The following is a 23677-nucleotide window of genomic DNA, read 5'->3' as shown; positions in this document are numbered from 1 at the left end:
TTTGATCGTTTTAACAGGCATTTCACAAAAAATGGTAATTTGTTAACGGCCCTGTTATCAGTTACTTTTTAGCGAACTAATGCTATTTCAAACACTTATTAGTTACTTTTAGCTAACTGTTTTAACCATAATCCATTACTTTTAGATAACTAATGGTATTTAAACTCTTTATTAGTTAATTTTAGCTGTTTCAATCATTATCCATTACTAAAGCTAATTATTACTATTTTGACTGCTTATCAGTTACTTCTGGCAAACTAATGCTATGTCAACTGCTTATAAGTAACTTTTAGCTAACTGTTTTAGCCATTATCCATTACTTTTAGCTAATTAATCCTATTTCAACCAATTAATGGTTACTTTTAGCTAACGTTAACTGTTCAAACTGTTATCCATTGCCTTTAGTGAACTAATGCTATTTCAACCGCTTATCAGATAGTTTTAGCTAACTGTTTCAACCATTACTTTTAGCTAACTAACATTGTCATTTCAACTGCTTATTAGTTACGTTTAGCTAACTGTTTCAACCATTACTTTTAGCTAACTAATGCTATTTCAACCGCTTATCGGTTACTTTAAGCTAACTATTACTATTTCAACTGCGTATTTGTTACTTTTAACTAGCTGTTTTAACCATTACTTTTAGCTAACTAATGCTATTTCAACCGCTTATCGGTTACTTTAAGCTAACTATTATTATTTCAACTGCGTATTTGTTACTTTTAACTAGCTGTTTTAACCATTACTTTTAGCTAACTAATGCTATTTCATCTGTGTATCAGTTACTGTTGTAACCATTGTTTGTTATTTTTAGCTAACTAATGCTATTTCAACGGTTTATCACTTTTTTTCTAACCATTGCTAATATAACTGTGTATTAGCTACTTAATCATTATCCATTACTTATAGCTAATTAATGCTATTTACAGCTTATCAGTTACTGCAAGCTAACTGTTTTAACAATTATCCATTACTTTTAGCTAACTAATGTTATTTCAACCCTGTATCAGTTACCTTTATCTAACTACTGCTAATACAACTGTGTATTAGTTACTTAACTATAATCCATTACTTTTAGCTAACTGATACTATTTCAACTGTTTATTACTTTTAGCAAACTAATGCCATTTCAATTGCTTATAAGTTACTTTCATCTAACTGTTTCAACCATTATCCTTTTTTTAAGCTTAGTAATGCTATTTTATAACTTTTAACTATCGGTTTTAACTATTATCCGCAACTTTTGGTGAACTAATGCTATGTCAACCAATTATTGGTTTCTTTTAGCAAACGTTTAAACCGTTATCCATTGCCTTTAGTGAACTTATGCTATTTCAACCCCTTATCAGATAGGTTTAGCTAACCGTTTTAACCATTATCCATAACTTTTAGCTAACTAATGCTGTTCCAGCCGTTTATAGTCAGCCTACTGTTAGCCAATGGTTTCAACTGTTATCCATTACTTTTAGCTATCCAATGCTATTTCTACCCATTATTAGTTACTCTTAGCTAACTAATGCTATTTCAACCATTATCTGTTACTTTTAGCTAACATTATAACTTTTAGTTAATTAATGCTATTTTATGTTCATGTCGAGCTCAGCCATGTTGAACAGGCTGAGCGCACACACACAAGTGAGTTAAATATTAAAATTCAGATCCCAGCCATAGTAGTGACACAGCATTTATTTTGTTTTTTCACACCTGAAAATACTTTGAGATCAGGAAATTGTTCACAGGTAGAAAAGGATGACTGGCTATATCTTTTAACATCTTTAAAAACTGGCCCTAAAGACAGCAAAGTTTAGCAGTAATATAAAACTGTATGTTTTCACCTCAGGATGATTTGTGGTTTTGGGCTGTTCCCATTAACACCCTTAGCTGTGTGATATGTGATATCTTTAGGCTCTCATGATAGTCTTCAGAATGGTATTTTGTTTAAGGTGAGCTTTATTTGTATTGTGATAAAACCTAGGAGGAGGAATAAATGGTGGCAGTAAAATCTGATAAAAGTGTAATCAATGAACCTCTCAGGTGAGACGTAGGAATGAAAAACAGGTGCTTTTGAAACCAGGTGACAAATGAAGCAGCATTAAAGTCACTTTACATACAGATGAGCACAGAAACCTGTATTTCCAGTACATGTTTTCCAGTGACAGTGGTGTTACACTTGGTACTGCAGAGGTTGAGGACTGTGCCAAGACTCCCTCACTTTACAGTTTCTAATATTTATAAAGCCCTTTAGAGGAGGCTGGGGGCGTCACAGCGGTGTAGCGCTCTGGGTCGTATATTTCAGTAAATGGAGATACGTCAGGTCAAAACGGCTCTTTTCTTCTGAGTCTCTGACTTGTTTTATTCTCCGTAGAATTCATCAGTTTTCACACAGCGTTCCTCTGAATCAGCGTGTTCCAGTCACACTCGGAGGAAATGAAGGATGAGGTTTAAATTTAGATGTGGAGAAGATGAGTTTATCCTGCAGGTGAGAGGATGAAGAAAAAGTGATGATTAAAGTAGTGAGGTAGTGCCAGAGGTGAAGACTCGAGCAGTGAACCTGGTGACTGTAGACAAGATCAAAAAAGACTTGGACTCGATGTAAACACCAGTTACTTATAACTTCACTTCACATGGACGGACTTATATTTTTATCTAAAACTAAAAACATGAAACAAAATCATAAATACGGGACTAACAGTGTGTTAATCTGCTGTAACACAAGCTGCAAACGTTAGCATGCACGGCTAACTAGCTTACTACATACAGTTGTAACCAAGTGCAAGTTTAAAGGAGCACTTAATTAACTATCCTTATTAATTTGTATTGTTACAGGTTACGTTTAAATAACAGACTGTGTAGTATTCTCCCACTAGCTGGTACTGGATGCTATCAGATTTTAAGCTAACGTTAGCAACTCTTTTCTATGGGAAATGGGAATCGCGGAGCATTTTGGGAGTGGCATCGCCATCTTAAGGATAAGGATAGGCATCCTCAGCTATGGTATCATTTGTCATCTGTCAATCATTCATCATCAGAAATGTATGATAAAGTGTGCAAATACTGTGCAAATACTGATGTAAAGAGAAGCTCCTGACAGAGGCAAACGAGTGAAATAATACTAAACTGAAGTTATTTGATGGTATTATTCATGTTTTAATAAAATTACTCAGACATGTATACGGCGCATTAAGAATAAGCCTCTCAATTGGAGTTTTTTATTAATTTCCATCATCCACATAAACAGCTTTGTAGGAGTATTGTCTTCTTGGGAATAAGGGCAATTAACCAGAATAGTTTTTGCATGTTAACGTAGCAACAGATTCAAAAAACGTCTAATCTTGAGAGACCCATGTCAAATTTACAGACAGTTGGTACCGGACCTTCAGATCTACAAGCCAAAATACCAACTACACTATCATTCAGACAAAGATAAGCTAGCTAATGCTATGCTAACTGAATGCTAACAAAACCTCAGTAAGTCATGCACAGTATTGTAACATAGAAACACTTGAAATGAGCATAGTGTTGTCATGATACTGGAATTTCTATCTCCCATACAATACCTTGAAAAATATTGATATTCGGTAGACTTTTTGATACCACACAGGAAAAAATTGACATCGAGAGGATACAATTTTAATTTTGTCTTAAAAGATAAACATAACAAGGCTGTAACATGGAAATAATGACTTTTCTCTCTCTTGGTTAGCAGCAGAGAGCAGCAGAATGACTATAGTAAATGGTCAAGTGTATCATACTGTGGAGAATGAGTATGAAATCCATTGCAAACATTCAGAATTAATATATTGATGAATCAGTATTTTTGACAACATCAGACCATCTGCTGTAAGCATGTACCAGGGCTCTGACTTCACAGATTAGCAGTGAGAGCAGCAGGACAACACACAAAAGCTTCATAGTAAACATGTCCCAACATGTCTGATCTTTATTCAGCCATTTGAAGACAGAGCAGCTGCTCTGTAACGGGTGGCACGGGAGGATGCAGTGGCCGTGATGTATTTGCATGTTGAGCTATCGGTGCAGAGCAGATTCCTGGAAAGGTGGGCGTTGGGTGAATTCCCCTGCAGGGTCTGTCAGGAGGAAACCACAGAAACACTGCCAGATCAACACACTGCGGACAAACCAGCCCACGTTCTTAACAAAAATAATTTAATTTGCGATACCTTTGCTGAATATTGAACTTGTCATGCACATTTTTTCCTTAATAATCAAGTTTCGTCCCCAGAGAGTAATTTAAAGTTTCAGCTCTTTTTTTCTGCAGATCAGTGATTCTTCACGGTGCTGGTTGGGTGATTCTCTCAGCGCTGATATCATGATGTAGATGTTAGATTTGTGTTTTTACAGACACTCCTTTTCATGCCATCGCTGTCTCAGTTTCACATCCCGTCATGTTGTTTATCTTAAAAAAGCAAAACTCTGGTGTTGTTTCAGAAAAGTGAGTGTTACTGAGGCAGGCCTGAGAGCTGAACGTCCATCTGCTGACTGACTCTGTGTGTGTGTGTGTGTGTGTGTGTGTGTGTGTGTGTGTGTGATGTACATCCAGACAAATCCTCTGTTAAGAGCAGACTGACTTTCAGTAGCTGCTGTCCAGAGGGAATACAGTCTAATGGACATTAGACGTTACATAACAGTCCCAGATAAAATAACTGTGCGTCAGGTTGTTGAAAACCAGGAGATTTATCAGATTATCTTGAGTAAAAACACATCCTGTAGGTAGCAGGATATACAGCAGCTGACATTTTACACATACTGCTTCTAACTCGTATCCCTGAGTCATGTGGAGGTTGTGTTGTTGCATCTCACATCAGCCTGTCTGCCATCGCCATGGAGACACAGTGAAGCAGAGACAAGAAGAGGACACTTGTAAAAGACGTTTGTGGTTTAGGCGAAGGACATTTTACCTATCAGTTGTTTCCAGATCTGGGTCACTGTGACACAGCAGCCCTGAACTGTCTTTTCTTTACTTCCTGTTGGTGCTCAGTTCAGTTCAGGTCAGAATGATCTGTCTAAAACAAAGCAGCCTGTGCTGAGGGATGCTAGTGTTAGCCACCGTTAGCGTCTTCAGGATTTAGCAATGAATTAAGTCATGGGTACGTTCCGAATCGCATTCTTTATCTTTTTCCTTTTAGTAGGTCCTGCAGCTGCCCTTAAAAAATATGTACTGTGGCATGAAGTATGCACACAATCAGGACACACTGCCATTTTGTAACATCTCACCCTGAACTTTGACCCTCTTGCTTTTATATCCGTTACCTTGGACATAAAATAAACATCAACCTGTATAGCTCTGCTGTTGTTACTTTGCAATGTATGCAGTTTCATTTTAAAGTTATAAGAAAAGACATCATCACAATGTAAAGTCTACGAGCGGGAACTCGTGGGCAGGTGGGGCCAGCAGGAGAAACACTACTGAGCATATTCAGCGGGTCGCATACCACAAAAGAAAACCAGGGACCTAGAAACTTTTTTTGCGTATGCGCCAGGCGACCACCTCCATTGGAATAAATAGGCACCATCTTGGAGTCGGGGTGTTATTATACATAGGGTTGCAGCAAACCAGTCTCACGGTACACTGTGATATAAAAGTTGATTCAGATTCAGATTCAGATTCAGATTCAGAATACTTTATTAATCCCCGGGGGGAAATTGTTTTTGTTCCAATGCTCCGTGCAAAGTAGAAATAGAAATACAGCATGAATGGAAACAAGAGATAAAGATGAAGATATAAATAAAATACTAAAATAGACAATGAAATAAGTAAAATAAATATTAAAGTAGACATTAAAATAAAATAAAATAAAATAAAATATTAAAGTAGACATTAGAATAAAATAGAATAAAATAGAATATTAAAGTAGACATTAACATAAAATGATGGTTATTATACCATGTTCATTTGCTCATGTACGATATTGGTAAAAGAAGAAATCTGGACGTCAAATCTCCCACTTCACACAAACACACTTCCATTAACAAAATGGTTTCAAATTTAAATTATAGTAATAAAACGTTTGTTCAACCAGAAATGACCCTTCTGTTTCCATTCCTTTAATGCTCATTCTGACTGATGATAATATAAATTCTATAATACCGTGATACCATGAAACCACGATCTTTTCTGAGATGGTTATCGTAACATGAAAATCTCATATCGTTGCAACCCTAATTACACATCTACGATTTTAGCTGAGCAGGTACACAATTCATCCGTAAACTCTGCAAAATAACAATATGTGTCCTCTAATTGATTCCAAATGCACTTAAAAGTATTTCTATAATTAATGGATAGGAGCATCATTTATTTATTAGTTTTTGTAACCGCTGTCACCCCTTATTCCCTTCATTTTTCATGTTTACTTCAAATTCAGAACAAATCACAATTTCAAACACTTACAGTCCCCCGTCAGGCGCTCTTTAAGTGCGTAAATACTCTGCTTAGATTAATATTTTGTTAAACATGCGTTTGTTCCACATAAAAAGTGGAGGAAAAACAAACTCTGAAAAGGAGCTGCAGGACATCGACTTTCTCCCTCATTTAGAAAATCTGGATCTTGACTTTAATTGTGTTGATGTGATGTGGGCTTGGTTGCAGTGATGAATTGACCAGTCTCCACTCAGTATCAGCAGTAAAATGAATTGTTTTGAGAGAGGGCGAAGTCGAACATTTAGAAAATGCCATCAGCTGTCCAATACTGAAGTTGAAGTCCTCCATAATGATTAACACTTCTAAACGATCATTTAAGGTTGCTGCACATAAATCTACTGAAGACATCACCCAGTCGTTAAAGGACTAAAGTCTGTTCAAATAGAAAAACAGCCACGCTGCATCTCGTCTCACATGTCTCAGTAATTTTGCTACTTTGCAGACAGAAGCATCAGGACACAAAGTTAACTTGAATCAGCCTTTTGTGAAGCAGACATTGGCCTTGACCTTCACATAAGATGGTTTTGTCTCATAAAAGCTCAGCCCAATAGAAAGTTGAAAGCTGAACTATTTGTTGCAGCCTTTGTAAGCAAACAGCAGCAGCAGCTGTGTTATCAGGATGTAGCTGCAGCTCCTGATCTACTCATTTTACTGTTGTTTAATACTACAAAATCAACACCCACCTGATACATGTTTTCACAAGTCCTGTGTTTTGGAGAGGATGCAGGCATTTATTTATTAATTCATTTTGTGATCTTGGCAGAAGAAGCCTAGTTTTCTCTTTTATTATGACCTTTTCATTTCCTGTGATAATGAGAAATGATTCTGTCATTATGTTGAAGTGACAAAATAAATATCCTGCAATCACATTATTTCAAGAACACAGACTTTTCATTAAACAATTAATCAGTTCTTTATCTTCATTTGGTGATGTCAAGAAAACCAGCTGGCGTTTTGAAGAGCAAGAATTAAGAAGTATGTAAGATTTTGGGGGATTCAGTGGCATATAGCGTTAAAGACTGCAGATTGCAATCAGTTGAAACTTCTCCTGGTTAGAATTCCTTCAGTGTTCATTGTTCAGGAGCTGAATTATCCACAGAGGTCTCTTCACATCAGCTACCGCAGTTAGCTTGAAGAGGAAAACGCGAGTGCCCCTGTTTAGAGTCAGTGTTTGGTTTGTCCGTTCTTGGCTTCTGTAGAAACATGACGGTGCAACATGGTGATCTCTGCTGACGAGGACCTGCTCCCTTTGTAACTATAAACGTCTCATTCCAGGTAACGAGAACACAACAATTCTTATTTTTAGGTGATTATACACTAAAGAAAACAGACCTCAGTCCATCCATTTTCAACCGCTTATCCAGGGCCGGGTCATAGGGGCAGCAGGCTGAGCAAAGCACCCCAGACGTCCCTCTCCCCAGCAACGCTTTCCTCCTGGAGGATACTGAGGTGTTCCCAGGCCAGATGAGATATATAATCCCTCCAGTGTGTTCTGGGTCTGCCCTGGGGCCTCCTACCAGTGCTACATGCCCAGAACACCTCTAACAGGAGGCGACCAGGAGGATCCTGATCAGATGTTGAACCACCTCAACATGAAGGAGCAGCGGCTCTACTCCGAGCTCCCTCCAGATGTCTGACTCCTCCCCCTATCTCTAAGGCTGAGCCCAGACACCCTACAGAGGAAACTCATGTCAGACGCTTGTATCTGTGACCTCATTCTTTCAGTCACTACCCAGAGCTCATGACCATAGGTGAGAGTTGGTACGGAGATCATTTGAAATCTTTGCCTTCTGGCTCAGCTCCCTCTGAACCATGACGGTCCGGCGCAGCACCTGCATCACTGCAGACGCCATGCCATACTGCAGATCCATCTCATGCTCCATTCTGCCCTCACCTGTGAGCATGACCCCGAGATACTTGAAGTCCTTTGCGTGGGGCAGTAACATAGTTCAGAAAACTAAATCCTAAATCCCACACACTGGAGCTTTAAGTCTGTCACCACAAAAAATATTGAGCTGTTTAACTGTCATCAGCCAAGTTCATCTCCTGTACAACATAGAAAGCTGCTTGTTTGTGTTTAAGAGCATTACAACTGGCTACTAACACATTTGATTTCTTTCTAGATGACCTGTTCTCAGAAGGACTGGTGGCCCGTCCTCCCTGGTTTTGTGTCAGCGTGGGCCTGAGGAGGTGTGGTTTAAAGATACAATGCTCTGTTGTGTAAAAGTTTGAGGAGGGAAGTTGGCGGTGAGGTTCGAGCTCATCACATCCAGATGTGGAATGTGGTCTGAGCCTCTCGCCGCTCGTCTGCTGCTTCTGCTGCTTCTGCTGATGAGGCAGGATCCAGGTCATGTTAGCAGCACAGAGCTTCTGGAGGATTTGTTGGTTCGTAACGTTGATGGAGGTGTAGCAGGAAGTGTCCACTTGATAATTCATATGAAGTAGCACCACTCACCCACCTTGCGTCCTCTGTAAGTGGCTTGAAACACTAAGCTGATTACCTGCCACTGTTGGGCCACTGTTGGGCCGTCACTGAGCATCTGACCCTGGTCTGTAGTTTGTGCAGCATGTTGGCTCTAGTTGGAGCGTGTTGTTGGGAACTGTTTTGCTGAATCAGCTCTCTGAGTGGTTGTTTATCCTCATGAATCAGATATTTTACATTTTCTAAGACATAATGTTTGTCCCCATATTTTTAAACCATTTTTTCATTCTGTTAGTAATAGTACGACTAAATCAAATCTACCACTAATTACACATTTTTAAAAATGTCCTCTGGGATCTCTGTATATAAATCAACAGCTGATTTCCTTCTCTTTCAGCATTGATCAGTGACAGTGACAAGTCCTCCTGATGGTGGTGATAAACTTTAAAAAAAAAAATAAAAAAAAAGGAACCACTTCGCCCATCTGGCAGTGCCAGTGTCTGTCGGTAAATAGTGTGATTAAACTCTTACAATTAATAAACCCTTGTCCAACCACTCTGTGGTTGACACTCCTGTAAATGCATTTATAAGATCTAAGGCAGTGGTTTCCACCTGGTTCAGCCAAAGGGTCCAAAATTGTCCGCAGTCATCACGTCAAGGTCCACATAGTTCAATATATTCAGCATCATACTTGTGTTTTGTCATGTCGTTGAGCTAGTTTGTTGTTTCTGTTAAGTAGCTGTATTTTATTCACTCTCTCTACAGCAGGAAATGGCACTACAAAATAAAAGCTCTGTGCCAGATGTTCAGTATATTTCAAAATAAAGTATGTATTTATGTATTCACTCACAAAATCAATTTGTGCACTGTTGATAAGTCAGAACTGGATGCCGTTAGCACCACCACAAATCCATGCTCGGACATGTTAAATATTGAACTCCCCACGTTAGCATGATGATGTTAGCATTTAGCGCTGCTCTGCCTCAGTACAGCTACACAGAGCTGATACCACAGACGTGTTACTGTGCCTCCGGACCGGCGTTGGCCGTGGCCAGAGGCATTATGTTTTCAGGTTGTCCGTCGATCCCATCTGAGTGAACGCAATATCTCAAGAACGTCTTGAGGAATTTCTACAAATTTAGCACAAACGTCCACTTGGACTCAAGGATGAATTGATTAGATTTTTGTGGGCAAGGGTCAAGGTTGCTGTGACCTTACATCTGTCTCATTTTCATGAACACAATATCTCAAGAATACCATCAGGGAATTTCTTTAAACTTGGCACAAATGTCCACTTGGACTCCACTTGGTCACAAGTCACTGTGACCTCGTCCGTCTCATATCTCAAAAACACCTTAAAGGGATTTCTTCAAATTTGGCACAAAGGTCCACTTGGACTGAAGACTAACTGTCAAAGGTCACTGTGACTTCTCAAAACATGTCTTTGTCCATAACTGAAGAATTCATTCACTAATTCTGACCAAACTTGACACAAATGTCTAACAGGATAAAATAATGAAGGTCAAAAGGTCAAAGGTCAGCTTGACTGTGACATCATCATGTTTTAACGTCATATCTCAGGAACAGAAGGGGAGACATTTGGTCAGATACTGAATTGGTGACTCTAATCTTGAAACTGTGCTGATTGTATAGATCTTCTGTGTGTGAAGCATCCATGTTTTCACTGACATGGATGGAGACTGTCAGAGACACTGGACTGGTGGGCGGAGTCATACAACCACAGGGTGGACTAGTGGGCGGAGTCATACAACCACAGGGTGGACTGGTGGGCAGAGTGGTAACTTCAGCTTTCTTAATGTGACGTGTGTGTCAGAGTGGTGAAGATGTTTTTATACTGTACTGCATTAAGCTCTCTCGGCCCCTGTAGAGGCCCTTGAGCCTCACAACAAACCCCTCTGACTCCCCGGGGAGAACAGAAGAAGTATCTCAGGGTGATATAACCTTAAACACCAACATGTTTGGTGAGTAAAGTGCTGTTAAATCCCACAGTTGACACAGATCCTGCGCCCTTGGCACCAGTTTTATTTCAGAGTCAGTTGAGTGTGGCTCTGATACCACCCAGGCTCACAGAGCCCCACAGAGACTCTGAGCACACGCTGGATAAAATAAGCTGATAGCCTACTTGTCTTGTAATTTCAGCCCTGTCCTGCCTTGAAGGGTGGTTTCTAGGGATCGACTTGTTCCACACAAGACTTTGTAAGATGAAGCTCAGAATGAGACGGCAGCTCAGAGAAAATTTTCCTATCTGCTCCTGAGTGGATAAGGGAGGTAAGGGAGGTGAGGGTGGTGAGGGTGGTGAGGGTGGGGAGATGGTGTCATGCAGGGATGGGGTGGAGTGTTGTGATTTCCTGTTTTTGCAAGATGGGGAAGCAGATATGCAGTCATGCTCTGCAGCTCAGGAATGGGACTGTCGACTGTGCAGACTCCCACCAATTCCACAAAAAACCAGGCAGAACATTTGGTTATGAAGATTGTTGTGGTTCTGGGATGTTCGTACGCTTCTCTGTGGATGTTTATAACCAAATGTTTTACAGTATCAGCAGAGTGGCCTTGTTGAACTGTACAGGCGTCTGTGTGGGACGGTGCTTTGGGGAAACTGGGTCCTCTTCGGTAACAGACTGTTCTCTCTCCGAGTACGTGGGCTTCAAACTGTAGGCTGCTGTTTTTGTCTGTGTTGCACTTTCTGTATTTAGGCCTTTTGTCAGGCTTTCTTCTGAGTCACATGACCCTCCAGCACAGGTGCATGTGCGTAAATAGGCCTGTAACTTTTTTTTGCATCATCTTTGAAAATCAAGACGCTTTGTGTGGTGAAAACAGCTTTGAAATGTTTTTAGTCAGCAGAAACATTTTTTTTTCACAATCATGTTATATGAACAGTTTTAAGGAGCAGTATGTGCGATATTGTGTCATCTAGCAGTGAGAAATGCAGATTGCAACCAGCTGAAACATCTCTATGTGCCAAGCCTGAACTCCTGGTTAGAATTCCTTAAGTGTTCAAGTTTCTACCAGGAGCTGAATTATCCACAGAGGTCTCTTCCTCTCCAAAACAACAGACCAGCTGATTTAAACTGCTAGAAACACCAAATAAATCAGTTTCAAGATAAAAAAAAAATCAGTGCTGTTTGGCTCGTCGCAGAGGGGCTTCTAACTATGACGGCCAATGCAAAAACAGAAACCGCCCTGTGTAGAGCCAGAGTTCTATTTATCCATTCTGGGCGACTGTAGAAACATGGTGGCACAACATAGATAAGGACTGAGACGTGTAGCTGCAGACACGTTGTAGCGTAAACAGCACACCCCTACAACCCAAGATAGCTTCTTACCTAGCTATTTGCTAAGTTAGCGTGAACATAATAGATATAGCCTATAGATATAACCTTAACTACTTTTCCTTTAACATAAAACTTCATAGCTAATGTAAGCTAATCGCTAAGTTAGCTTTGGCATAAGTATTGGGATGTAGCCTTCCCATTACCCTTACCCTAACCTTAATCTCCTCTCGTTTAACGTAATACTTCTTAGCTTGCTAATTGCTAAGTTAGCATTAGCATAAGTTACCCTACCTGCCGGTGAAGATTCTCAGTCATCCAGGTCTTGGTAATCTTTTTTTTTTTAAAGATATTTTTTGGGCATTTTTAAGCCTTTATTTGATAGGACAGACAAGCGTGAAAGGGAGAGAGAGAGAGAGGGAGTGACATGCAGCAAAGGGCCACAGGCTGGAGTCGACCCCGGGCCGCTGCGGCAACAGCCTTGTACATGGGGCACCTGCTCTACCACTAAGCCACCGACGCCCCAGGTCTTGGTAATCTTAAGTGTTATATCATAGGCAACTGGACCTGCGTGGTTATCCTGACCTTAACTGCCTTTCTTTTAGCGTAATATTTCATAGCTAGCTAATTGCTAAGTTAGCATTAGCATAAGTAAGGAGATGTAGCTGTCCAATTAACCTAACCCTAACCTTAACTGGCCCTCTTTTAACATAATACTTCTTAGCGAGATAATTGCAGAGTTAGCGTTAGCATACGCAACAAAATTTAGCCATCCCAGTACCCTTATCCTAACCTTGATCACCTCTCTTTTAATGCAATACTTCATAGCTTGCTAATCGCTAACTTAGCAATTTTGTTGGCACTTCCGCTTGCGGGCCAAGGCGAAGGTGGCTGATTTGTAGGTATTTCATAGCTAATGTTATAATAATCATAATCAACAAGATGTAGCCTTCCCATAACCCTTACCCTTAACTTAACCATTTCTCTTTTAACATAATACTCCATAGCTAATGTTAGCTAATCACTGAATTAGCATTAGCATAAGTACTGAGAGGCAGCTTTTCCATTACCCTTATTCTAACCTTAACTGCCTGTCTTTTATAATGAACCTCAAAGCTAATGTTAGCTCATTGCTAACTTAGCATTAGCATGATTAATGAGAAGTAGCCTTCCCATCACCTTACCATAGCCACTTCTCTTTTAATGTTATACTTTATAGCTAGCGTAATCGCTAACTTAGCAGTTTCACCAGGACTTCCACTTCCAGGCCAAGGAATGAAGGTAGCTGACGTATGATAGGCGAGTCATGTAACTAGAGGTCTCGTAGCTGCTCCAGCTGCAGTTATACCTACTTTTGAGGATCCACTCCGTGTATAGATATAAATGTCTTATTCTAAGGTACAGAAAACACAATGATTCTTTCATTCAGGTTATTACACATTTAAGAAAACTGTCAGTATATCTTCCTAAATCTTCCACACTGGACCTTTAATGTGGGTCCGTCTGCCTCAGTCGAATAAATACCAAACTCTAATGTAAATAAATCATTAATATGCTCCATGACCTTCCTAAAAAACAAACAGTAAATGGTTGGAGGGAGACCTCCTTCATGAGTAGTACCCTACATTACACTGACGGTATGATGACGCTTTGCAAAGAAAACCCTGACATAGCTTTCAGGTCCTGTGTTTGGAATCTGAACCCCACCTTGGCTACAGGGAGTTGGCCGCCAAATCAGGACGAGGCCTGATACTATTGTTGGAGCATCGATGTGAAACCTGAGTCCACACCTAACAGGCATGTGAGGCAGAAACACTGCTTTACTATAGTAGAGCCAGAGGTTTTTGGACATAAAGAAGACGACGACCCGACAGGTTCAGAGCTCAGGAATTTACTCTGTTTACATGCAAGCTGATAATCCGGTAACAGGATTTGATTTGATGAAATGCTCCAAAGTAAATATCTGGATTAGAATAATTCAGCCTCTGTTAAATTGATTTTTATGCAAATACAGAAACCTAATACCACAGCTAATCCCTGCTTCATGGGAGTGTCACTTTAAAGCAGCCTGCGCATGACGTGTGGATTAGTGAAAACAACTCACATTCCTCATGTCGGCTCGTGTGGCACGTTTCCATTGTTTACTGTTTATGATGTGTAATGTTTGTTGTTCCTGAGCAGCTATAAAAAGCATCAGCGTTCCTCTGCTCTGAGCTCCGGGCTCCACCTGCTTGGTATTTGTGGTTGTCAGAGTTCGTCTGCTAATTGTTTTCACTGGCATTCGTCTCGGGTGTTACTGTGTTTTCAGGGCTGAACTCGAGGTCAGTGGCAGGATGATGATGATGATGATGATGATTACATAACAGCCTGTGCTGTGAATTATAGGACTACAGCCTACAATTACGCCAGTGTTTTTGCTTGAGAAGGGAACTTCCTGTCTCTTTCCTGTCTATGTAATCAAACAACATGAACCCAGCAGGACCTGGGAATGAGGGCACTGGGTTTAGACCACTGTAAAGTTAACGGCCTTTTACTTAATATCAGACGACCAGTCCTACTCTGTCATCACAAGTGAAAGGTTCATTTTCTTAATTTTGTTGTTGTTTATGTGACATTTCTTCCATTCATTTTAAATTTGTAGTAATGTTCTAGTCACGTTAGCTTCCCAGCTGTACTGTAGCTACAGCAGTTAGCATGATCAGTTTATCAGTCTTTGGTCCAGAGTGAAATATCTTGAGATATTTTGGATTGCAGTTTAATGTGATAGACGTTCCTCTCCCCCGCAGATTTAACCTGAAAGTTTTAGCTATCTCTTAAATATTTTATCCAGTGCCACACAGTTTAACAGCTCTTTAAAACAAAATGAATTCTACTGAGCCTCACATGCAGTTTGAGATTAATGCTAACATAGCATGCTAACATTACAATGTTAGCAATATGCGAACAATAGCATGTTATCATACTAACTTGTAACGTTAGCATTTAATGTTAATTATAACCCACCATGTCTTTGTCGTTTTAACTTTGACTTTCCACCAAATTAAAAAAAATGCACATTACTTATATATTTATTATTCTACAGCAGTCGTAGTGAGGATCCATTTTATTTTTCAAAGTTGCAAAGAGTTTCCATAGTACTAATAAAAAGACTAATTTTTAAACCGTAATTCTTATTTGATTTGGATTAGGGCTAAGGAGTTGATCTGTTGAGCTGAGACACACCTGATGGCAATATTATTTAATGAATGTATCAAAAAGCTCACCAGCACCTGAGCAGCATTTAACAAGCAGCCATTTTGTTAGCGTTTCAGCCCTTAGTTGCATATTATAGCGCTGAAAGTTTTCCCCCCTGGTGGGTGTGGTTTATAGAGTGTAACCCGTTTTGCTCTGTCTCTGTAGCTCACCCCTTTTATACCCGAATAAATTATGTTTGTGTAGAAATCTGACAGAGTTTGAATTCTGGGATGAGGCTGTTTTCTGACACAGTGCATGTTTAGATGTTAAATAAGTGAAAGCAGATCAAAATATTTTATATTTCATATTTATTTCATATAAAAAATTAGTTTGTCAATCAGTTATAACTTTAATGGTGTTTTTGGTAGGATGATTTGTCCCAATTCTCAAGAACTGGTGATTATTATCCTGACGATATTTCCCTGCTCTCCTGCTAAATATTACATCCAAGCCTGCTAACATGGTAATGGTTATCTATGTTAGCATGCTACAATGCTAAGTGCAGGCTTGTTAGGCACAGTGTCTGCTGTTCATTCAGCTGAATGTTAATAAACCTCTACCAAGAGTTTGGGCAGTGTTAGGTTTTGCCTACAATACTGCAAGCCAAGATAAATGTTTTTTAATAATTACAGGGGTTTTTTAGTTTCCCATGATTCTCCGAGTTTTGTTTTCACAAACTTTTACTTTGTAAAACTGTGGAGGATAAATAGAAAAATTAGGAATTTGGCACAATAATTGCAGCCTTAAAACACAAAATGAATTCACTTAATCAGTTTTAAAATCACATTTTAGTTGAAGCAGTAGATCACCACTGTAACGAGCTGCAGAATTCAGTGAACGCACCATCTGCTGCCTTTAGTTAGCAGTGTTTGGGTTGTACCTCGTGTTAATTTTGTGCCTCGCTGAGTTTCTGCACAGTCATACTGAAGGTTTACAGAAAAGAAAAGGAGGAAATGTTGTTGGGGNGGGTGGGGGGGGGGGGGGGGGGGGGGGGGGGGGGGGGGAATGAAAAGCTCTCTGGTTTCTAAGATAACTGAGCACTTCATGTGAGAGCTTCCTTTTCTCAGATCCTGCGTACCTCAGTGGGTTTGCTTCAGTCTCTCTTTTCTTTCATGTCTCGTCTTTGAGGTTTATTCCTCCCTTCCTCTGACTTCTCTTCGCTTCAACATCTGACTTTCCACAGCATGACATTTAGGTTTTCTTGTTGACTCAACAGATGGGGATGTTTGAGTTGTTCATGAAGCAGAATTTAGGTTACTGTACCTCCTCTGACATCCTGTTTTATATTTGTGACTGAATTCACTTCTGTCAGAATTTAACAGCTACTTTAAGTGATTAAAACATTAGCTACATTTAAGAGCATTTAATTCAGTTAAAGACATAGTGTTTTGCAAAACACAAGGCGCACTGCCTTTTTCTTTTGTTAATTGAATGCCACGCGTAAAAAAACGCTTGCTGCACCTATTTATTGTTCCTGCCATGTTGAGGCAGAGGGTACTGTCTGTAGCTCTGGTTGAGGGTGAGAGGCTGTCAGCAGATAAACAGAGATCTGTGTGGGTACATGAGACCCTAAAAAAGAGGCTGGATCATGGGGAGTACCACCAGTTGGTCCAGGAGCTTCTCCTCCATCATGGACGTTTACAGTACTGCACTTATCTGCTGTTTTCTATTGAGATGGTGCTAACTGTGCTTTGTAAAGTCGTATAGCTCTGGGTATCCAGCAACCACTACCACCAGTTTCTCCTCCATTGTTTACCAACTGTAAACTTGTTGTCGTGACCACCACAGAAGCCCCGCCTCTCAAATCATCTAATCAGACAATGGGGAAAAGCAGAGATAACGTGGGGCACCTTTCTGCTCTGAGCTGAAGTTTTTTCAACTCGAGGACTTCAGAGCGCTCCAGCAAAAACACCAGGTGCCTAAAGTGCAGAACAAAAAACAAAAACAGTGAGCAAAATTTTCACTCTCATTAAAAGCTATTACAACTGCTGAAACACTTTCTGTGTGATCAGGGTCTAATGTTTTAATTTAAACTGTATTGTGTTTGGTAAAGGAGTCTGTATTTGCACGTTATGGCGTGTAGCCTTGTAGCTGGCCTTCTGCATTTGCCTTCTAAGTTTAGGCCTTTTTGTCTCCATGTATATTAGTTTGTTTTTCACTAATACAATTACATCATATTTCTTTCAAGCTTCTTTATCTGGAGTCAACTGGTCCTTGGATTTAGAGTGTAACCTACATGTGGCACTATGAAACTTTACTCTAATTGTGAATTTGTCCAGGTATGTGTCAGTTGGCCTCGCAGAGCTCATTTATGAACAATAGAGAAAGTCTCTGTGGTCGAGGTGCGAGGTGAAAATGGCACAGCAGCACAGGAAGTGAGAGAATAAAAGCAGGTCTTGGTTTCAGGCCCAGTGTTGAGTCGTGCTCCCTGCTCTGATAACTTCCCTTTGGCAGCTCAGAGTGTCAGAAACACATGTTAACCGGGGGAATTTTTCTCAGACATATCATTGTTTTAAACTAGTCACAACACAGCAGATGAGACTTTCCCATGAGTCACGGTGCGGCGGACTTGTTGGCGGTGTTACGCCCCGAGGCGCGCAGTGTTTCTAAGAACTGTTCCCCTGTGCCATGTCCAGTAAACCAGTCTACAGCTGGTGAAATGTGTTTTCCTGTCATGTTTATGTAGGACACTCAGTGTTCAGTCAGAAATGAGCATTGTTTCACTGCATTGTTCGTGCTCATCCGGTCTGATGGCAGAAAACAAGTGGTCTCTTGAGGTATTGTGGGATGTCTGACCACACGCAGCCTTGTGGTGTTAGTGGGACACAGATGCACACTCTCACTCTGTGTGAGGACAGATTAGCCCCATTCATGCTAACAATACAGTCCTTCATGTTGTTTCATGACCAGAACACACACTGCTGAACTGACTCAGTGAAGAGTTGTGTCAGTGCACCTTAAAATCAACACTTAAAAATATGTGTACGTTTGTAGTTTAATACTTCTCCCACATTGTGAATCTTATTTGACATTTACATATTACTACACTGAAGGGTTACATGTGTCAAGTGGGAGGGACTTTTGTTTTCCTCATTCTGTACTTGCCGTGTTTGCGGTGCGTCAGTGATGCAGTCAGAGCCGAGGCGTAATATTGTGATTATACAACTTTGACCAACAAATAAAATATGTAATCAAAATATATTCATGATGAGGGGCAGTTAGCTCTCACAATCAAAAACTTTTTGTGGCCGTATCAGTTTCCATGGAAACACATGGGGTTTAACAAAGGCCCAGATCCCACAGAAAGTGTTTTGCAGGTTGCAAAACACGAGGTGCGCCACAGTGCCCACTTGCTGTGCCTTTTTATTGTTGCCATGCAACCACCCCATCACCTCCTTATTCTAACCTTTCTGTGTAATCAGTGTATTGTTAATCTATTTATTGTATGTATCCTGCAGTAATCAGTGTGTAGTTGCTGCCATGTTGAGGCAGAGGGTGCTGTCTGTAGCTCTGGTTGAGGGTGAGAGGCTGTCAGCAGATAAACAGAGATCTGTGTGGGTACATGAGACCCTAAAAAAGAGGCTGGATCATGGGGAGTACCACCAGTTGGTCCAGGAGCTTCTCCTCCATCATGGACGTTTACAGGCAGATTTTAGGATGACTAAGGGGCAGTTTCACAAACTGCTGTCTATCGTCAGGCCGTATAGCTCTTGATCTCTGTGTCTCAGCCAAAAAGTTGCACATCAACGCACCGTAAAGATGACAACTGACAGTCAACCAGCACGTAACTTCTGCACCTGCATGAGAGAAAATAACTCCACAGCAGCAGATGGCGGTCGTCTGTATTTGTCATTCAGAAAGGAGAAACAGGTAAACTGTCTTGATGCTAGTTAGCCAGTTAGCACATTAACATCACAATCCAATGTAATGCTAAAGAGAAAAATAATCTGACCTTATGGAACAAGTTTGTTCTGGTCTCACTCCCTCTGGACTTTAACTCTTTGTTTACTTTCCTCACTTCAGTTCCTCTTTTCGTGCGCTGAGCTGAACTGACAATCAGAGTGATGTCACTCACAAACGAGTTCGGCCATTGCTGACACTGATTCAACATGCTTAATCGGGCAAAAATAAAAAGCCAAGGGGGGCCGACGAGGGGCCACAGTGTGGGACACACCACAGCGTCAAGGGCGACAGATGCTCAATGACAGCCTAACATTGACCAACCACTGGCTGGGTGTGTCAGAGCCTTGACCTGCATCACTGCTCTTTGCTAACAGCAGAGTGGGTGTTTGAAAAACCCGCCCTTCAACACAGAAGAGAAAACATCAAAAGTCTCATGTTGGAGAAGCTGAACTGTTCTGCATATTTTGTTTGATAAATGAATACAACCATGAATTGATTTTCTGTCAGCTAACGAACTGATGAAATGACTGTGTCAGTACTGAGTGATGAACACAGAGTGTTTTCTGTTGATCTCACGTGAACGGCTTGCCCTCTGTTGCAGGTGGTACAAGCTCCACTCTAAGACGGGGAAGAAGGAGAAGGAGCGAGGAGACATTCAGGTCACTGTCCAGTTCACCCGAAACAACCTGACAGCCAGCATGTACGACCTCGTCATGAAGGACAAGAGCGCCTCCACCTTCGTCAAGCTGAAAGAGCGCATGAGGGCCAAGAGGAGATCCAGCGACGAGGACTCGGCATCGGCCATCGTATCGAGCGGTTCGGCGTCCCTTTACCGGATGCGGCACCGGCTGCCGAGTGATGGAGGCGGGGAGGAGGATTACGAGGACGACGAGGGGGGCGAGGTGAGGCGGAGCAAGATGAGGACCTTCTTCCTGAGAGGGAAGCTGAGGAAGTCTTCAGACACTCGTTCCAGCACATCGCTAGGCTCGGAGAGCAGTGAGTCGTCATCACGGGGTGGGAGCCTCAGTCCCACGGCTGGCATCAGTGTGGTGGTCTCTGACCTCTCCAACTCACCCAGTAACAGCAGCAACCTGACAGCCGACAACAGCCCAGGTGAGTCTGAGACCACGTCATCACTCACTGAAGAATATTCATCACTATAAACTCACAGTCATCCCTTTCTTTAGTCGATACACAGAGAGTCAGATTTACCTTTTCTGGGACAACTCTGTGAATTTTAACTTCGTTTGTTTATAATAGGGGTGGGTAATATGGCCAAAATCTTCCATCACCGAATATTTAATTGTATTTAACGGTAACGGTGTATCACGATACAGTAGGAGATTTTTTCTTTTTTTAAAAACGTACTTAATCAGATTTTTTTTTTTTTTTTTTTTTTTATGTTACCAAGAAATTTTGTTTTCAGGTTGTCCGTCCCATTCTCCTGAATGTGATATGTCAAAAACGCCTTGAGGGAACTTTTTCTAATTTGGCACAAACGTCCACTTGGACTCAAGAATGAAGTATCAGTTTTTGGTGGTCAATGTTCAAGGTCACTTTGACCTTGTTTGTCTCATTCTCATGAACCTGATATCTCAAGAATGTCTTAAAGGATTTTTTCCAAGTTTTTTCCAAGTTTGGCACAAATGTTCACTTGTACTCATCAATGAAGTGATTAGATTTTAGTGGTCAAAGGTCAAGATCATTATGACCTTGTCTGTCTCATTTTTCCGAATGTGATATCTTATCTTGAGGGAATTTCCTCCAGTTTGGCACAAACATTCACTTGGACTCAACAATGAACAATGATTTTAGTGGTCAAAATTCACTGTGACCTACAAAATATTGTTTTGACCATAACTCAAGAATGTACGCTAATTATGACAATCAAATCTCAGGAACAGAAGGGGAGCTTTAAGGTTCCTTTTTATTTTTTGAATTTTAAAAATATGGAAATCTGACATCAGAACTTAATAATTACAATAACATAATTAAAATGATTAATCCATTATTAAAATATTGTGCATTATTATGATAGACTAAAAGATATATATATATATATATATAATTTATATTTTCTTTAATATTTAAAATAAATAATAATCTGTTTATTCGTTTCAGCTAAAGCCACCATACATTTGTGTTGCAGAACTTACAGGAAAGTGTAAGTTTCAGGTTCATTCATGTAGAATATATAAAAATAAACCACTTCCTCAGAGTTATTTCACACCAATTCACTCAAAGTGTGAAAAAACAGCAGGAGCAGTTTGAGGTTTTGTTCTTCTTTATAAATTATGGTGTCATATTTAAAACTGTGAAAGGAAGCTCAGCTGTTGAGAAAACTGATGGATGGCTGACTGTGAAACATTTTTATCTCTGTGCTGCAGGAGAGATGATTATAAAACAGGAAGATGAAACATACTCCATATTTTTCCTTTAATTATCTTAATGAAGGTTAATGGGTTTTATGTTTTTACATCATTTGTGAGCTGATTTATGTCAAAGAGGGATGAATGTATTTACAACAATGTATAAAACAATATAAAGTCTTGTCAGCATGGAGATATTGTCGTTCACAGTTCTTGAATTTAAAGGATTTAAAGTAAAATGTTCCAAACATTTGCCACAGACACTTCAGAGCTTTTGTTATGCCTCTGTTGGTGATAGCTGTGTGTTTTCGGGGTGTCCGTCCCATTCTTATGAAAACAATATCTCAAGAACACCTTAAGGGAATTTTCTTCAAATTTGGCACAAACATCCACAAATAAACTGATTGGAATTTTGTGGTTGAAGGTCAAAGGTCACTGTGACCTCACAAAACATGTTTTTGGCCATGCCTCAGGAATGCATACACTAATTCTGACCAAACTTGACACAAATGTCTAACAGGATAAAATAATGAAGGTCAAATGATACTAATGACATGCAGATATGATCATGCATCCCTGTATAGAGTCTGTGTGAGTGAAGCATCCATGTTTTCACTGACATGGTCATAAACTGTCAGAGACACTCGGCAGGTTCACGCAGGCGTACATCTGTGAGGTGGTAATTCTACTTTTTTGCATCAGTCGATAACCATCATGTGAATAGAAGCTCTCAGTTCGCTACTTTAATTACTTTAAGGTGTTTTGGTGGCGTCTCGGCACACTGAACTGCCAACTCTGTCAGACACACCGTGCACCCACTCCCCACACCACAGACTGTGGGTTGTAGCTGCTGCAGCAGTGGACCAATCACACAGCTGCAAGAAAACCATACAGCTTGTCTTTTTTTTTAAGATCTGTGTGAAAAAGGATTGACTGCAGATATCATTTCACTGTAGGTGTTTCAGTGCTACTTTGTACTCAGTTATTTTGATCCCAGTCCTGCTGGAAGGTTCGTAAAGTGGTTGTTTATCTGCATCTCTGTTTGTCTCTCTGTCCTCTGTGTTTCTTTTTATTTGCCCTGTTCTTGCAGAGCACACAGCGAACACGTCGCCCAAATCGTCCTCTCTCAAATGTGAGTTTGGTGATGATGAGGCCGGTGAGATCACCATCGCAGTGCCTCAGCCCACAGTGTGCGTTAACGGAAGCCATTCTTACAACGTCCAGCCCCTGGACCCAGGCTCAGGAAAACCTAAGGATTCTTTAGGCCTGGGACTGTTGCAGAAGTCTCTTCCTCTCTCCATGTCCCTGCAGAACCTCAGACCCTCCACAGACCTCCCCAAAGGCCCCGTCGGAGACGGGCGCCGCTGGTCCTTTGACAGGCCCGACGAGGAGGAGAAGGCAGCCATAGCGGCGGCCCTGGAGCTAAGTGGCCCCATGCTGGGTGACGAGGAGGAGCCGCTGGGACACGCTGCTCCGCCCAAAGCCGCCTCCTCGTCCTCCACCTCCACAGTGGAGTCGGAGAGCCAGGGGAAAAAGCAGAGGAGGAACTTTTTCTCCCACGGGAGGAGTGAGTCTGCGGGGAAAGGGCAGAGTCAGTCCAAGGATGAGTCTGAACAGGCCCCCGCCGCCACCGAGGAGAAACACAGGGGATGGTTCGGATCAAAGGACTCGCACAGCAAACCCAGGTGAGACACACACACTGAGACACACACTGTGAACACACACACTTAAAACAGAGAGAGGATGAATCACTGACAGGGTCACGACTCACGACATCAGACAGGTGATTAATTATCATTTCAGTACTAATGAGCTGAATCAGGAGGGTTAAAGGAAAAAAAACTATCTGAGTAGCAGAGTTCGTCAAGTACAGGGACCGGTTGCACAAAACACCTTAAGTTTAGCTTGACACTTAAGGTTTTCTCCTTACCTGAGGGACTTAGACAGTTGCACAGAACCCCTTAAGAAGTTTCCTTTGTTAAGAAAACCTTATTTACTGTGTTGAGAGATATTTTACAGC

At 40.9% G+C, this 23677-nt stretch overlaps 1 protein-coding gene across 2 annotated transcripts in view; it reads left to right on the top strand.

The window, feature by feature from the left end:
* rab11fip5a (RAB11 family interacting protein 5a (class I)) overlaps nucleotides 1-23677 on the top strand; it is a 123544-nt gene that overhangs the window by 89297 nt on the left and 10570 nt on the right. For both annotated transcript variants that reach the window (XM_050062094.1, XM_050062095.1), the window contains 2 exons: nucleotides 19890-20401; nucleotides 22748-23342. In XM_050062094.1, coding sequence (XP_049918051.1) covers nucleotides 19890-20401; nucleotides 22748-23342 — 1107 coding nt within the window. The remainder of the gene's footprint in view (nucleotides 1-19889; nucleotides 20402-22747; nucleotides 23343-23677) is intronic.

This window comes from Epinephelus moara, chromosome 14 (assembly GCF_006386435.1).
Source record: "Epinephelus moara isolate mb chromosome 14, YSFRI_EMoa_1.0, whole genome shotgun sequence".
Taxonomy (NCBI): domain Eukaryota; kingdom Metazoa; phylum Chordata; class Actinopteri; order Perciformes; family Serranidae; genus Epinephelus; species Epinephelus moara.
This window is presented reverse-complemented; position numbering and strand designations above follow the sequence as displayed.